At 34.8% G+C, this 19,057-nt stretch overlaps 1 protein-coding gene across 10 annotated transcripts in view; it reads right to left on the bottom strand.

Annotated features, from left to right (window-relative positions):
• Positions 1-236: 236 nt before the first annotated feature.
• MTA1-like (metastasis associated 1-like) overlaps positions 237-19,057 on the bottom strand; it is a 180,915-nt gene continuing 162,094 nt past the window's right edge. For all 10 annotated transcript variants that reach the window (XM_067111787.1, XM_067111780.1, XM_067111779.1 and 7 more), the window contains 2 exons: positions 11,378-11,681; positions 237-2,552 (listed from right to left, as the gene is read on the bottom strand). In XM_067111787.1, the coding sequence (XP_066967888.1) occupies positions 2,420-2,552; positions 11,378-11,681 (437 nt within the window). In that variant the 3' untranslated portion in view covers positions 237-2,419. The remainder of the gene's footprint in view (positions 2,553-11,377; positions 11,682-19,057) is intronic.

Genomic DNA, 19,057 nt, shown 5'->3' on the forward strand with positions numbered 1-19,057 from the left:
AGTCGCACGAGTAAAACTAAAATGTTCAACTTATTAGAGTAGAAAATTAATCTCATGAGTAAAAATAAAATGTTTGTTAAAATCAATCTCATGAGTCAATGTAAAATGTTTGTAAGTTATTACAGTAGAAAATTAATCATGAAAGTCTTATTATTACTAGTTAATCCTTGAAAAGTTATATACGTACTGTTTACCATTTTTATTATTAAAACTACAAGGATTAAAAAGAAACTTCGTTTGTACAAAGTCTATCTATGTATTGTAGAGGGCTGAATGAATAACGGAACTAAGTACAGAACAAAATTGCCATTTTGATACAAAAGTGGTGTAAAATTTTCCATTCGTCACAACTCCTCCACTAGACTTGATAATTTGGTAGTATGGTTCATAATGATTTGCATGGAATTCCTTTTGGTCAGCTGTTCTTATATACTGGACTTACCAAGAATTTTTTGTGCAATAAATTTAATTCACTAGTTGCTTATCACTCTTAATGACAAATGTATAGGACAAGTAAAATTGCACTTTTAATAAGGTACAAAAGTAAATTTGACATTATTGTGTACTTAAGGCCATAGGTTGTGGAGGACATGATTTTGAATTTTTAGAAAAGCTGTACATATATAACAATAGATGTTTTAAATTGCTATTAGTATCATCTGTTTTGAAGGTTACTTGAAATTCAGCATGTAAGAACACATGACCAACATATAATAGCATTACTGAAATGTGAAAGTCAAATAAATTCAAGACACTAGAAGGTTTCTCAATGACATCACTTACAGTTAGTGCCTTAGGAAGGATGTATACAAAAGTAGGTGGTTGAAGAGCTGTTTTAGCAACTTTTTATTTTCTCATAACATCTTTCTCTTTCAATATAACAGCACATTCACATTCCATCATTATAAAACAAAAATAACAAGAGTGCACTAAATCTGTTGTTAAATTTACAATCTTACAATATTTCTGATGTTAAAACAAATGAAAAGTAATACCAATGGAAGAAACAGATAAGGACAGGATCTATGGAAAATGGTGTGTCTGTTTATGTATGTGTGCAGATATGGGAGGAAATGAAAGTATGTAGAATAGTTGAAAGATGAAATGGTATGGAGTGACCCTGACCACTACCCTTTCCCCTGCCATTAGCATTGTTTATTATGACTGCTAATTGCCTTCCTCAATTATTATAGGTAAAGGTAAATTGCCACATTATGTAAGTGCCGAGGGTAACATCAGAACCTTGGGATCAAAGTTGCTAGTGATGACAGCAGAGCACGAATGGAAGTTTCAGACCCAGTCAAGAGTTGATGCTGGTGCAGAAAAATGATGTTCAACTGGACAAAATACAAATGACACAAAATTATCACTAATATCACTACTAATCACTGAAAATTCCATGATGAACATGCGGCAACCGTATTTACAAGGAAAAAAATATAAATAAAAATGGTGAGGGTGGTATTAAGTTATTGTTAGTCTTCACTTTGAACTTTGGGTGATGATACTAGGAGTTTATTTGACATTTTCAGGCTGCAACTAATATCCAGAGTTGCTTTCTGCACAGTGTAAATGAAGCTGTCAAATATTTTCCTGAATTTTTTTCCTTTCAAAATCACGCAAAAAATAAAAATCATTCTCAACAAATTAATAAAGTGATCCAACAATTTTTTTTTTCATTTCAAACTTCTCTAAAGTTTTTCACCTTGTCAGATCATTTCATTACTATCAAAGCATCATCTTGGATGTTGCTTGACCTCAGGTACTCCTCACTGTTTTCACACATCCTCCTCCTCGGACTGACAAAGTCAATCTAAACAGCTAGTCCACAGATCCTTCAACTTGCATAAAAGCACTTACTACTTAATCGTAAAATATGTTCCCCATCAACAATGAGGCTTTGAACTTTGATTTTTTTTTTTTCGTACACAGGCATTTAGAGTTTGCACAAGGCCATAATACACCTGCATTGTATAATAAATTCAAAAATGTTCCAGTAACTAATAAAGCTATATTAGTACCTTAACACCAATTTGCTCCACATAATGTCTTCCAATTCAGCATGGTTTCTAACTTGTACTGGCAGCGCTATAATACCCAGTTCTGGGTTGTTAACACTGGCCTGTCATAAAAGAGCGGTCACTTGCCTTAAGGAGGGAGAGAAAGAAAAAAATAGTACTAGAGCAACTTTTCTGGAGTGTATTTTTCTACCACTTCATAAGACTCACTCTCACACTGGTAATAATGTTTAGGCCAAAGCACATCTGACTGCTTTCTTTGCAAAATGCGACAAGCCTTATCAGTGTTCACTTTTCATAACATCCACTCCAGAAAGGAATGTGTTGTTACTCTAATCTTCTGTTCTCAAGGCTCATGGCCGTATTTGCTATGTTTTTTCTTCTTCCGAGTCGCGGGTGGATCATTCACCCATCACAGGAGTAAATGGAGTAACTGCTACTGGAGGCGATGTGGGTTCTTTGTCCTGAATCTTCTTCCATGGTTGCCGGGCTGCTCTTTTCAAATCATTAGCTGACAAACTTTTGCGCATTTTCCTGGAAAACACAGAGCCATGTGATTACTATCTTGAATGTAAGCTACAACACACCATGTCATAAAACTATTTCTTGATCTGTATATGAAGTACAAAAATATACAACACACACCCTTTACCAAAAATATAAAAATGTATGTAAAAGCTTGTGTGTACTGGGACACAAACTTGTTTATGTAAACCCATCTATCATATATATATTTATATGCTTAATTTGTGTTTCCCAAATTTTCAATGTTCATAAGCCTTTGTCTTTCAAACAGAAGGATCCTCTGGTATGTTTCAACCTCAGTTTTCAAATAAAATGAATGTAAGGCAGCACGGTTTGAGGTGCTGGGAGAAAGACACTCCCTACTTGGTTAATACCCTACTTTTTACTGTGCATTTGCTTGCTGTTCATTCATTCTCTCTCTAAAATTGTTTTCTTCATAAGGATTAGCTTTTATCTCTCGCCAATCTTTTTTCTTAAAAAGAATACAGTACCTTGAATACGGAGACAGAAAGTTGAGCAAATCACTAAAAATGTAGTTTACCCTAACATGATGCATACTTTTACATAGTGAAAAATATACTTGTAAAATTACATTACTGTATTAAGTTCAAAACTGTACTACATCACATACAGTATCAACATGAATACTGTACCATGTTAATCATGTAGACCAGTGTGGCAGGAGAAATCAAAGGCCGACAAAAAAAAAATTACTTCATTTACCTCGGAGATCCAATTCACCAAGTGCCTACATCGTGACCGTTCTCTTGGTCATCCTTCACAACATAAACATAAATGAACAAACACAAACGACGAGCGTGAAGTGCAATGTCATGCAGTATTCTCAAGAGTTAACATATTCCCTCTCTTTTAAAAGGAAACAAAAGAAAGCTACTTTCAAAGTAATGAACATTACATGACACAAACAAGTAAAATTATCTACTTATAAAATCTATTTAAGATTTCCAGGATCCACTCTCCAATACTTTAGTTATTCTCAAAAGAATTTACCCCCTTTTCTGTCAACACATCAGCCAACTATGCGTTTAAATCTACCCAAAATATCTTGAACTCTCCATTCTGAACCAATTCTTTGAGAATAGATATATCAATTCTCAATATCTTTTCCGAAACATTTTTAACCGAGCAAACATTCTCATAAAGTGAACGGTTATCCAGATCGAGTTCCACAGGCATATTTCTCTTTCCATCATACAATATTTGAGACATGTTTCCAAGATAGTAGGCCATATCCACTGCCTCAGCAGCTGCTAGTGTTTCTGCTGCAAGAGTGCCTTTTACAACCCTTCTAATTTTCTTTGACTCCTAGTATAAAGGACAACTATTTCCATTTTCACCCACTAGGAAAATCACAAAGCCCCAGCACTACTAAATCCGTCATGGGTATTGACATACGAAGCATCACTGTACACAACCAACTTATACTTAAAACTGTCACCCAGTCCTGGGAAGTACATACAACTCTCAAAGGTAGGTAAAGGCTTTTCTTAGACATTTGTTTGCCTCAATAAGATCTGTTACTTTAGGGTTATTTATTTTCCAAGCAAATTCCAATACATCATATGACAAGTCAGGTCTTGAATTAGTACATAACCATCCTGGTTGGCCTACTAGACTCCTAAAATTCTCCTTTTCTTCTTCATGTTAAATCAGTATTCTTATTTAATCCTCTCTCAACACTTCCATTTATAGGTTTAATCCTCTCTCAGCACTTACATTTACAGATTCCAGAGATTTACAATACTCATTTTGATGAAGTGTGACACAATGCTCATTCTGTACGATATCCAGGCCAATGTATTTGAATACAGCATTACTTTGCTCCCTAACCTGAAAATGATCTGATTTGGGCAATGACTACACTTTCAAATTTGTTTATTCCTTCCCACAAGAAATCATCTACACACATCAAAAACATACCACACAATTCTCCTTCACAATACCAATAGAATGCTGCAGGGTCAGTTTTCACCTGATTACATCCTTTCTTCAACTGGAAAGTCTTCACTGTGAGATACCACTTTCTAACAGCATCATCAAGACCACTTATATATATTTTGTTTAAACTTCCATAGTACATTATCATCACAACAAGCTTCAACAGGTGGAATAGGATACACTTCACATTCAAACCATTCACTCTGTAGGAATGCAGCCTCATAGCAACTGAATTCACCTTTTGGAAGACAATATACCAACAAAGGACTCTATGCTTCCTTGCTAACAGTGGGAGAATCTGACTGTATTCCTTCTTCTTCCTCAAACCCTCTGGTAACTAGCCATGCTTTAATTTTCTTTTTCCTATCACTGTTTTCCTTTTCTGTTACCAACCATCGCACTGATAATGTCCTTTGACCCCAGTTAGGAGTTTCCTCATATATACCAAAATTCTTCCAGGTTTTTAGTTCTCCTCAACATATAAAGCAGTGCATTTGTTCTTAAGTGTTTCAAAACTATATGGTATGTCCAGAATGTGTGTTTCATGTGCTCTTACAATATTTGAACCATATTTCAAAATCACTGTTTTGCCATCTTGACCAATGACTGTAGCTGGTCCTTTCCATTCCTTTTGAATCTTTGAAGCCCTCTTAAAGTAGACTTAATCTCCATTCTTAAGGGCTTTACCAGTTTCACCAGTGGTTCTTACTTTGTGTCTTAGTGCCTGTCGTATTTTCTCATAAGTTTTAGCGTGGCTTGCCCTGAGGTGTTTGGCAACCATTTCACTAGTACCCTCAAGTGCAGGAAGTTCATGGTACATGGTAGGTTAAGATTCCGCCCAACCATGAGTTGATAAGGGCTAAAATCCCCTACCACTCGTAGTTAATTTTTAGCAATGACTGCCCATGCCAAAGCCACTTTTAAGACAGTTCTGGTTGCTCCGCCATCATTTTTGTCACTATTTCGTCTATAACTGCATGGTTACGCTCACACAGGCCATTACTGAAGGGAGAATATGCTGCTGTATGCATCACTTGAAAGTTCATGTTCTCATACATTTCCAGGAGCGTACTGTTGGCAAACTCCCCACCTTTATCACACATGAATTTCACAGGGGGTCCCAAACCAGTTCCCAACCATGTCTCCATAATTTTCTCCAATATTTCCTTGGGGTCTTTACTTCTTGTCACACAAGATTTTGAGAACCTCGTTGCCATATCTACCACATGCAGAAAATATATACATCCCCTTTCTTACACTCCTTTAGGTCTATTGCCACTCACTACTTCACCTTGAACTCCTTTGCCATTTTCACACTAAAAATTGGCCTTGATGGTGTTTTCTTATATTTCATGCATATCTGACATTTCTTCATCATACATGTAGCACATTTGTCCTTAACACCAGCATCTTTAACAGCTGAATCAGTCTCTTAGATGTGGGATGACCAAATTGTTGGTGCAATTTTTTCATCATCTTCTTTTCCTTTTCATTATCTCCCCAGGTCATCAATATTTCTTCTGTTTTCTTCCAGGCTTCTTTCTCATCTCCTCATCCCTTAGTGGAAGGCAGTAGTGTCCTGAAGAAGTGCACCTCAATTTCAACTTTTTTCCATGAAATCTGCAGTATCATTTTCTAAGTCCGATTTCATTTGTGGTCTCTTCATTGATTTTTTGCTGAATAAAAGGCGGATAGAGCAGTTCACCACATCTGCTATCACACTTGCTCTGTCACCTATAATGTTCACTGGAAATTTTACTTTCATCATTGATTTATACACACTACCATCACCAAACTTAAACATTGTTCACTTAATTCCTCTTCTATTCTCATTTTTTCCTCATCCGACAAAGACTAGGTGTATGGTTTCAACCAATCACTATCACACACTATTGAACTGCAGGCTCTGTCCAGGATAGCACAATTAATAGATTCTGTCATCAACACTGACATAATTTTAGGATTTTCAATAATAGAATATACTCTTCCTCCTTTACACCACTACATAAACATTTTTTGGACATGCTGGAGACAGATGGTACTCTGATCCACACACACACACAACATTTCCTAACCTTACCATATATGTCAACTGAGTTTCTCTGCCTATTTGTTTCATTTCTGTTTGCTACGCTTCCTCTATCTCTAAACCTTCCATGTCCTCTTCCAAGTGTAATGACATTTGCCTCCTCCGTTCTAAATACTGGTTCAGATTTTATCACCACAGCAGGGCTCACTCCCACTCCTATTTGACACTGCACCCAATAATAACACTTCTTGACTTTCAAAAAATTTGCTAAGAGGTTGCTGCATGGAATCAAACATTTTATCTGTTTCACTACAGGGCACTGCTATCAACACTTATTTGCTTGTCTTTAACCTCTAGCCCTGCACTGTCTAGTAGCTTGAATGCTAAAATATATTTTGGTATACTTTGTACCTCTCCAGAACTGCACTACTCTTCACAAATTCCAAAATGCACTTCTCCATTGTATGTTCCTTTTCCTTTTTGTAGCTGTCAAACCTTGTCCATGCCTCATACACTGCTGACATCTCATTCTTATTGTACTACTTGTCCAAGTGTTGCAGCAAAAATTTCATTCCATCTTTGACTGTCAACTCTTCAATATTCACTACCTTTAAAATCTTGCTCCTCACCTCGCTTCCTTCTGGGACTGACGGGGCAACAACCACAGTTGTTTATTTTTCTCGATACTTGTGACAAGCAGCCATGCTTTCAGCTCATTTCCAATGGTCATAACCTTTATCAGGGCTGAAAATTGGCAACACCAGCCGCCCACCATATTCGCCGATGCTACCCATGTTTACGTTGTCTTTTCCTCTAATTACTCGTTAATCTCCTCCTTCCTGCCACAACCACACTCTGCTACCATTTGTTGATAGTGTAGACCAGTGTGGCAGGAGAAATCAAGGGCAGACATAAAAAACGACTTTATTTACCTCGGAGACCCGATCCACCAAGTGCCTACATTGTGACCCTTCTCTCAGTCCTCCTTCACAACATAAACATAAATACAAATAAATAATGAGCACGAAGTGCAACGTAATGCACACGTATTTTCAACAGAGTTAACATACTAGCTGAAAGGGAGGCAAACTAAATGTGTAGTTTACGTAACATGATGCATAAACATATGTTACAGTTCTCTCTCAAAAATTATTTTCCTCATAAGGATTAGCCTTCGTCTCTCTCAAATCTTTCTTCTTCTTAAAAAGAATACAGTACCTTGAAGAGGGAGATAGAAAGGCAAGCATACAAGTAAAAACATGCAAACATGTACACTTGGAAACCACAATCTCCTACCCACCTAGGTCGTGCTCTGAGTTTATGAGCAGGGCCTTTCTGGACAGATTCTACCCTCCCCCCACAACCTTTCCTAACTACAACTCGGCAGTTTCAGCATTTTTTCTTCGTTTCAATATTATACAGTTGTAGAATTCAACATAGTGTTGTCTACATAATCATACTATGCTTTGCATTATATGAAAAAAAATAAATAAATAAATAAATAAATAAAAAAAAATCGTAAAAAAAAAAAAAGAAGAAAAAAAAAAAAAAATTTAGAAGAGTTCAAAAGGTGTTGGAGTGTGTTTCAATCTGTGATAGTTGGCGTTGCCTCCCATCCAGAAAGGCCCCGCTCATAAACTCGGAGCACGACCTAGTAGGGTCGGAGATTGTGGTTTCCGAGTGAACATAGACAGTGAAAAATATATCTATGTAAAATTACATTACTGTATAAGTTCAAAACTGTACTACATCATATACACATACATTACAGTATGCTGTATTAGCATGCTGGCTACCATAATCCTTTGCCTTCCTCAAAACCTTCTACCCTTAACAGTTCCCAGCCAAGCCTTCTTCACTGCCTTCTTCCTCACTTATCCATACCACATGCCCAAACCATCTCAATCTTGACCCTCATTGTATGAGTAATCTATACCACCCTTGTATTTACAATTTCATCATTTTCCAGCCTCTCACTCAGCAAGACAGGACACATAATTGGATTTATTTATTTGTTTTTAATTTGGCAGCAACCTGCATTCTAAATGCACAGCAAGGTTGAAGGATTACACAAAACGTCATTTATTATGACATTCATCACTTATTGTTGAAAAATACTGTGTACTTGGAAATTATTATAAGTATTACTAACCCCTCTCTTTTATGGAATTATAAGTTAAGGGACTACTTAGAGAGATTTAAAATATACACTTGATGGTGTTCAAATATTTCATGTGTAATGGACTGCTCCAAGCAACCACTCTATTATAATAAATGCCAACATTATTTAAATGATGATTATGACATTAACAGATATACAGTATATACACAGCATTTTCCAAGGTATGTGGGGTATCAAATGGTATCACTGGTCAACCAACTGTAGCAGTTACTGTGAATGTACACTTACCAAGGGAGGAGTAGATATTGTTACCCAAGTCAGAAAAGGACTTTTGACACAGTGGACAGAATAGATTGTTTTACATGTATGTAAGCCACCATATCCTGAGTGTTAATGGAAATGCAGTCCAGAAGTGTGAGACAAAAAGGACAAAAATGGATACAAACACAATCCATGCTACATTATACAAGTGCATGTTCTTTGATATTTTGCAACTTGAAATTTGGATTATAATTCATGATTAGGAAAATGTCTCATTAATTTGTATGAAGGTGTTCATAATCCATTCAACTGTCTTCTCCAATTGAAAAGATGTTTCTTTTTTTGTGATTTTCAAGACATCAATATCTTGAGATGTGATGCCAGCTGCACAAACTATTTTGAGAAGGATGACAAAACAATGGTATAACTGACATATAAGATGGTCTCACAATTCAAGTAACGTTATTTTTCAACATTCTCATTTTGATGGTAAAATCCACATTACATTATACTAGTACATGTTCCCTGACAATTAGCAACTTAAAATTTGTATAATAATTTAAGATTAGCAAAAGGTCTCAATAATTTGCATGAAAGTGTTCATTATCCTTTCAACTTACTTCAACTTCCAAAAGCCGTTTCATTTTTTTTGTCCAACTATTTTCTGAAGGATGACAAGACCATTATATAACTAATACATAAGATGGTCTTACAATTCAGGCACTGTTAAGTTATTTTTCAACATTCTCATTTTGATAGTAAAATCCATGAACTGGTTTTGTTGGAATAAGGCACACAGGCCTGAATTGCACATAACATAAAGAAATGCATAATATATGCAGTACATGAAACACTCAAACTAGTCAATTATTAACAGCAAAATAAGTAGCATAATCCTTAAGTATTTCGATCCTTACATTTTGGCTTTACTAAGAACCTGCGCTCTCCTCCTTTCATGGTATTGGTTGATTTTCCCCCAACTAGACCTATAAATCCTTTTACTTCATAACTCTTCATTTTGCTATCCAACCACTCAAGTGGCTTGATTATTTGGAAGGAATAGTGGGGATGCCAACCACCGGAAAAAGTTCGAGCTTAGGAGATATTAAAATGGCTGTTCATATTGATGACTAAAGCTAGCTCATGGATTCCTGGAGTTAACAGTTTAGGTATTAGGATTCTCAAAATTCTGTTGTTTTCCCTCCAATATAATATTGGTGGGGTTGCATTCTTGAAATGTTCACAGTCCTATCTAGTGGATCTGGCCTATTTCCTATCTAGTGAATTTGGCCTATTCCTGTCACACAATAATTATGCTGGTGTTATACCTTCACAATAAGGTAAGGCGTGCCCACTAAGGAATCTGCTATCATCAGAGTCATTAGGAGAAACATTAACAGCACTGTTTCCTCCTTATCCAAATCATCCAAGCTCTGGACACAGAAAAAATTTAGAAAAGGAAAAGAAAAGAAATTGAGGTCTTCCCTGCTCTATCTACACCCAATTCTTCTAATTCAAAACTTAAAATGAGGACAGCAACATGAAAGATGTTTTTTATTGCTTTCCTTAGAGAATGTTTATGCTACAACAGATTCTTTGCTATAATATATGCAACATTATGTCATATTGAAAAGTGTTATGTAGTGTTCTGTCATCTGCTAAGTGGAGGACTAAACTTATGTTCAGGGATAGATCTATGAGGAAGGTATAGTCTAACCCTGGGTGGGGTCTACTTATATCCTGTGACTTATGGCAAGTTCATGGCCCATCACGCCATACATAAAAAAACTACGTAACACCAGCTCATTAAACAGGCAAGTTAATAATGAGGTCAGGTCAAAGGATTGCCAGGGTTCTTTTTAAGTAACAGCCTGTGGTGGTTGTGAGAAATGTAATTGCCACAGGTCAATTAGTGCAGTTTTCTTTGGAGAATTCAAGCCAGACTATGCTACAACTTTCCTCCCTATAACATTTATACATAAATGAATTTTCTCAGGTTCTTGAATTTTTATATGTAGCACCTTGAACTTTATTTCTGCCTTTTAACTTATGATAAAACAACCAAGTTTTTTAAATAATGTTAACTGAAAATTTGGGTAGATGTTCAGTCACAGGTTCCCTATGCTTTGCTACTTGAATATTTCCATAACATTACTATTTAAAAAAAATTAATGAAAAGATAAGCCGTTTGTGTAATTCTAGGATGATAATTCATAAACCTTGCAGGCTCTATGAACTACACAAAAAGATCTTGCAAAGAAGGGACAACATCTAAAAATGATAGCTGCCTAAATAAATGTACCAAGGAGTAGACAAATGTGTTTGTTGAACATTAAACAATGTAGATTTTCATTTTCAAGAACAATAGTCACATTTATAATGGCAATACTGACAAGTCACAAATTAAATACACAAATGAATACACAGAACTTAGAGAACTTACTTTGTCATTAGAGAACTTACTTTGTCAAGTCAGTTGCATAAAAGTATACATCATCAGGGGCATCCATCCAAGATATGATCCGGGGACGACCCCCCACCCGAGATACTGTGGCTATCTTGGTCCTGCCTGGGGTACTTGTGGTTCCCGGAGTTGGAACCCCAGGTAATGGAGGTGTTGGGGCTCCTAGTGGTGGAGGCACCCCAGGGCCACCATTCACTCCCACTGGGGTGACTGTCAGGCCTGGAGGAGTGCTGACTCCAAGCTGGTTCAGCCGAAGCATGTCCAAAGCGTCCATCTCCTTTTGTCGTTTTGGTGGCAGGAGCCCTAAATATAAAAAAAATTCTTTAATTATAATATTACAATTCAGCAGTATCCATATCAAGTACCTTTAAATGATTCTAAAGATATATTCAATCTTGTAAGTTGTATTCTAAAGAGCCTAATTGTCACAATCACAATATTTTCATAAACTATATTTTAAAAAACTCTATAAAATCTATATAGTGTGAGAGACAAGAGGATATTAAATCACCCCCTAATGCAAGAATGTACAACATATACAACATCCCAACTGACAACATAAGATTATTAATTTCAAATGACGATTAACATTCCATTGAGAGCAACCTATGTTCAAATTATCATGGAAATCTAAAAGAGCTGTGTACTTAGGAAACATCTCTTAAAATTCCAGTTTTTAATCAAATAGTTTTTAAACCACCTCATAACTCATCGAAGTTACAATTTGGTGTAAGCTACATACAGCATCACTGAAGCCACTTAATTTTTATTTTATGAAGAGAGAATTCTCACTACCACAGATTTGCAACAAAAAATCAAGATTTTCTCAACAACAACTGATCCAAAATAGGTGCAATACACACACAACTGAATTCCTCTACAACTGTCTACACAGTTCCCACGTTTACAATACAAATATTAAGATATTCTCTCTCTCTCTCTCTCACAAAATACAAAACCTTATCCATCCCACAACTTGTGCACTATTATGTTCATACTAATAATGATGTCCCCACCCTAATTACGAACATTCAGATACGAACAAGTTCAAATTTTGCTCTGGGCACCTATTCTGCTATTAAGAATTTTTGCAAAGAACAGCAGAACACAAGGAAGAAGACCTGTTCCTTTAACCCCCTTCCCTAACTATCCCAAGTATTCTCGTGATTAACTGCCATGTATTCTTCTTACAATCACGAGAATACTCGTTCTTAATTGTAAAATATTCCTACTTATTGCTATCCTCCCGATTTAACTCATTCTTTGATAAATTCCCATTTTCTATCTTTCCTCTCCTTATAGGAAACATTTAGTATGTATTTTTGTCAATAAATGGCAGTGTGGACTGTTTACTTTGTGAACTTCCAATGTCGGATGCTGCCCCTGCAAAATTCTCTCCAAGTTCATAACTTGTAAAGAATGGAAAAATACTAAATTTTTTAATGTTGCATGAATCTAAATTTTACTGTTCTAGCACCCAAAGTAATTCTTTATAATAGTGCATGGTTTAAAAATGCAGTAAAAATAGTATAATCTATGACTCCCAAGTTAGCTCAGGAATGTAAACACCAACAAATAATTATGCACTATATATTAAAAACCAACTTACGAACAATTCAAGATACAAACAGCCATCCAGAATGTACTCGTTCGTAAGTTGGGTAGTGACTGCAATTGAGTCCAGTCTTTATTAGGTTATATTAACTGAAGAACAATTTAACATAACTGGGAGGCCTTTCCTGTACCTCCCTAGCTACTTTACAGGTACTAATTAAAAATTGTAATTTTGCACTGCAATATCCACATACTAAAAAGTTATAGCACAGTACCCATTTTATAGTGTTGCATATCACATGGCTTTGACCTTTCAACCATGAATTTTAAATCTACAATTTTTCTCAAGTATAATGGTATCCAACAGTACCAACAGTATCATATAAAAATTAATTAAACGCTTCTACTGGAAAACATGAAGGCCAAGATTAGGCCAGCTCTACCAATATTTATTCAAGTAGAAAGAATTTTTCTATTTCATATGAACAAAAACTAGAATTTATAATTACAAGACTCCATGGATGACAAGAAAGGCATTTTTTCAAACTTACAGATGAAAAGGAAAAGATAACAGCTGAATAGTTTACTCAATATAACTTGCTGCTTCCACAAAGTAAATGATACCCAAGAGAATGTCCCATAAAAAGTTCCTCTTTAGCCAATGACAGTATTTCTGATTGCTTCCCCAATACGCTTTTAATAATATAGAAGTTTCTGTACAGTATTAGGCAATTACACCAGCTCTTTGAAAGCCTAATAAATTTATATGTGGAGGTATACAACTCAAAGTTATTTTTATCACTACAATTTGATACATTGAAACCACTGGGTGTGTTTAGATTAAATTTTTGCCAAGGAAGTGCGATGCACTCTGCAGATAACTGAAATCTAAAACATTAAAGTTGCATGTAACTACCATGGAAATAGAATGTCAAAATCTTAGTAAACCTCCAAATTGGGATTCAATAGTAAAAGTTATTCATTTTAACATTTATGCTATGAAGGAATATTCTAAATTATAAGTTTCAAATGGTATCTCATTTGCCAATACACAACACACTTTCAATAAAAAAAAAAATAGAGGAATTCACCACTGTTATAAGATGAAGGTCAAGTGTACCAATTCCACCCTCATTCATGGACACAAACACTCCAAATATGCCTTACAATGAAATATATTTCTCATTGCAGATACAAAAAATTTTATAAATAAAAAAAAAATTTGTTAACTATCTGGAATATCAATTTCCCAATATATATATAACAAAAAATTCAACATAAAAAAAAACACTAAGTTACATATCGGGGAAAACAGTTTTATTATTCATTATACATCAGCCATGTAAAATATAATCATTATGCATTATTCATAATGCCTCTACACAGCAATACATTTAGTTAACTTCACTGAATATTTGTTGACTCCATTAATATGTACATAACCTATGAGATAGAGAGAGAGAGAGAGAGAGAGAGAGAATGCATCTGACATACTTTTTACATAATTTAAAACCCTTACGAACTACTGTCATCAGATGATAAAGATGATAATCGTAAATCTAACTATGTATACCTAGATTTAATATTACTTCAGAGTCTCATTTTATCCCCAAATTGAGAGAACATGAGTGTGCTTCATAGTCTTTATGAAAAAATTTCTTTGACTGGCTTAAAATTACAGAATCAGTAACATAAGTAGTGATGGAAAAAGAGAGACTTTTTCAATGTCATACAAGGTTTGTATGATTGTTGAACTCTGCTTGTACTGTTAAGATTCCAGTAGTTCTTTTACACAATGGTGATAATTTTTTTATATATGTCCTACCACAGAAGTCTTTAACAGACTACACATTATAGTATCAAATATGAAGAGTAATAAAGTAAGACAACGGACGGTAGGCTAAGTTCAAGTTAATCACGACTTTGGACAGAGGCCATTAGTACAATTCAGAAAAATGCTTAATTTTGCAATGGCAGACCCTAAAGCTATAGATTTTACTGTTTCTTCTCCTTTTACAATAACATCAGAGGTCAAACTGGTATGAAGCTTTAAAATGGTCTATAGAGGAAAGGACTATGAAGATTAGGGAAACGAGGGGTTATATTTTTATTTACCCAAACATGCTCACCAAAACTGAATTACATCCTATGTCAGGAAGTGACACTTTCAAGGAAATTTTGAAACTGTAAGTCCACAACTGGTAAATCCTCATTTATAAATGGCAAAAAGGTATGCATACAAAGGTGGTAGATATTATAGTGTTTCAAACTTGTAGACATTGTTTTCTGAAAGCTACACAATAAAACTCTAACTCATTACCATTTAGCAATAACATACATTGGCTAGAACATCAACATTTTTATTTTGGGAACTAATTGGGCACAAGGGCAATGTGAAAGAGAGACCTATTTTGCAGTTCCCCTTACAAAAGAAATAACCTATAGAAATCTTAAAATATTTTGTTCTTGGCCTGAGGATGCCTCTTAATGGCATTCTTTAGTAAGGATGCCATGGGAGACTAAAAGGTCCAAAAGGTATGAACTTACAGATTGATTTGATATCACTTTTCCACCAAATGGCCCCAAAAACCTGTCCCAGTTATCAGTGAATACCTTTCAGGAGTATTCATTTTCTCAAAATTTTTATATCACTTTTCCTACACATGGTCTACAAAAACCTGTCCCAGTAATTGGCACATAACTTTCAGGCGTATTTATTCTTTCCCAAATTGTGATGACACCTCCACACTGAAGTGGAGTTTGTACATGAGTCTGGAACATATTCAACTGCAATTGTCTGACTTAAAATGAGCTTCAGTACTCTTCATTAGGAGATATAATTGTAATGATGTCACAAAATTTCTCCTCTCCAAGCTTTCTGTTGTTTACAAGCATGGAAGGGTTAATATACAATTGGCTTAGTCTCCTCAAAAATATATTGCTAAACAACTGATTGGTTAAAACCCAATTAAAACGTATTTAATAGGGATATGTTCCTAGCCACTCAAAAATAATATCAATTACAGTAAATATAAACAAAAAGGCCTCTACATCTTGAGTAACACTTCACTTCTTAGGTGCAAAAAAAATTTGCATAGTTACACTTTAAAGGAAACAAAATAAAAGGAATGTAAAATGAAAGAGAGAATAAAATGTGAAAAGAAACAGGCCGATTATTTACATATCACATACAATAACTGTAACAAAATTAAATGTAGCCAACAATGCATCACATGAAAAAAAAAAACAGTAAGAGAGAGAGAGAGAGAGAGAGAGAGAGAGAGAGAGAGAGAGAGAGAGAGAGAGAGAGAGAGAGAGAGCGAGCTTGGTATCTATGTGTAGTACTGATAATCAAACAAAAACATAAAATCAAGTAAACAAAAATTTTATAACTGGAAGGGTAGTAAACTTAAAAAGAATATAATAAAATCATAAGAAAAATTGCCCTTGCAAAGAGATACTGGCAATAATAATTCTGCATACAAGTATAAATTTAAAGAAAAACACATACAAGTATATATTTAAACAAAAACATATTAGAACATAAAAGAGCTATAAAACAGAAGAGAAGTGTAAAGAAATTCAAATAAAAAATTGTACAAGAAAAACAGAAATCAGAGGCTGCAGTTGCCCGCATTTCCCAGATGATGTTAACCCTAATACAGATTGGGTACATCTAGTTTTAAATAACAACTAAAATTTAAATTTTGGAGGTAACAGAGAAAGAAATTTTCTGTTCTTAGGAGTATGCTGAAGAAGCTTATTTTCAAAGAAAATTATTCTAAGTTAGGAAGCAAGAAAAGTAGACATAAAATTTTGTATAATTTAGGGACTTTCTTAACTGCAAGGGTAAAATCGTTTTTTCTCAAAGAAAGCTCTTTAGGCATAGGATAAACTAACACCCCTCATCTCAATGGTTTACTTCTGCCAAGTTAGCAATGCAAAATACTTTTTCTAGATTTTCTTATGTATTGCAATCATTAAGAGAATGACACATATATAAAATGAAAAGCAATTTTAACTGACATAAAAAATTTAATCAAACTCATAAAGGAATAATCCCAGGAAAACTGCAGTACTGATTGATAAACTTTCTAAATTGGTCATTCAAAATTTTCCCTTTTTTGTGCCTGGTAACCCGCCAACATATGTATTAATGGAATGGATAAGCTTTGAATCATTCTTAGGAAGATATTCATACAGTTATACAGTGTCTTATTGCCTCATGTTTTTTGTTATAAGATGTTTGTGGTGTGTGAAGGACCAGGCGTGCATTTTAACTTGAGACCTATTATAAATTTTCTATTATATGTCACCCCGTATCCCACCGCCTACCTCTCTTAAGACATGAAAAATAAGTACATGATCTTACAAGATCAGAAGACAAACACATGCCACTTAATAAAAATGTTCTTAAGTATATTTCATGTTAGAATATTGTGCTGTAGTATTCAGTAAAAAAAAAAAAAAAAATTTGATAGCAAAAATAGTAAAAGGGTGATTGGATAAGGGCTTTGGGCCTGGAAATGCAATTAAAAGTTTGTAAATCAATCATATATTAACAGCTGCCTGTATTACAAACTAACCCACCATAACTTCCTCATCTTTAAGAAATGTCTCCAAACTTCAGAGTGTACTCAACAATCTACAAAAAGACAGATCCTTTATGCCAAGGACATGCTAGAACTACATTCTGCTCCCTTATGAACCATGGCATTTTAATTTTTCTGTGTAATATTCAATCCTCAGTGCCTCCTCATAAGATTCTGTTCTGCTGTTTTCTATTTTCTATAGCAAATGACCCCTACTGGGTTGTGTAATACCAGTGTAACTTTCTTTTCTACAATTTTGCATTAGGTGATCCTTGTACAAGAATTAGCAATTTTGTCATAGGTTTCAACATCATATCCTCAGTATGGACTCTTCAGTTATTCATTAATGCATCTTTTTAATTGGGATGCACTTGGCTCTACTAATATGTAATACACTTTTCAGACTGTACTAGATTCACCTAATGTTACACAATCTAATTCTCAGCTGTCTAAAGACCTTACTTTAACAGTCTGTGTGCTCAAAAAGCCCTGTACCAGCCAAAAAAACATGACCCTGCCAAGCTGTTCTGTTAGACAGATTATTCTGCATACAAGAAATAGGGTGGCAATCCTAGTCACAAGGGGCTGCACTACAGATTTTCCAACTGAAGCTGACAAAATCATATATCCTTAAGTTTAGTGCTTATCTTTCCTGTTATGTCCATCTCTTTTCAATCAACTTTATAACTTACTAGACCAGCCCTAGCACTTTCTGAATCAATCATTACTTCACTTACAAGAACAAATTATGGGGGGTCTGTTTCACCGAGTAATTTTATATACGAAACATTCACTGCACCTGCCAAGGTCACTGATGCTGAACATGCTTATACTCTTAGAATCTATAAATATAAGGTAATTACTCTTCTCATACTGGTGCTAGAAAACATTAAGTCCATAAGCTGGGGCACTCAAAATTAGGTACCTTATGTCCAAAGGGACCAAGTAGTCATTGTATTTCTGGAGTTGACCAACCCATATGGGATACCACTTACAGTACAGTTTGTCATGCAGGGCATACAGATGATACTGACAGTTTACTCAGCACCCCTTCATGTTCTTTTTGGTCTCTTACAAATTACCTCCCAAGCTTTAACCTTATTCCTCTCACATTTTTACTTTCCAAATATTTATGAACCCTGTAAATGAGCCATATGGCAGTAGGAAGGTGACCCAATAGTCTCAATAATAGAAACTTCAAAATAACAGTGGAATTCATCAACCAATAATATACTTCAGAAATCTTTTTCAAGAAAGGCGGGAAATTTACAATAAGATACTATAGTACCAAGAATACCTGGTATCCTACTTACCTACAGAAATACTAGGGAATACGAATAAAAAAGTATTATATTAAACAAGAGCTATCAAAATTTAATACAAACATTACTTACCTAATCAATAACTGTAGTTATGTCCAAAAAAAAAAATAAATAACCAAAACACCAGATAGATGAAATTTAAATCCTGGTATTCTTTTTTTATAAACAGTCCCCAGTTATATACCACAAAGAATACATTGGAATTTAATCA

The sequence above is a fragment of the Macrobrachium rosenbergii genome, chromosome 11 (genome assembly GCF_040412425.1).
Source record: "Macrobrachium rosenbergii isolate ZJJX-2024 chromosome 11, ASM4041242v1, whole genome shotgun sequence".
Classification (NCBI taxonomy): domain Eukaryota; kingdom Metazoa; phylum Arthropoda; class Malacostraca; order Decapoda; family Palaemonidae; genus Macrobrachium; species Macrobrachium rosenbergii.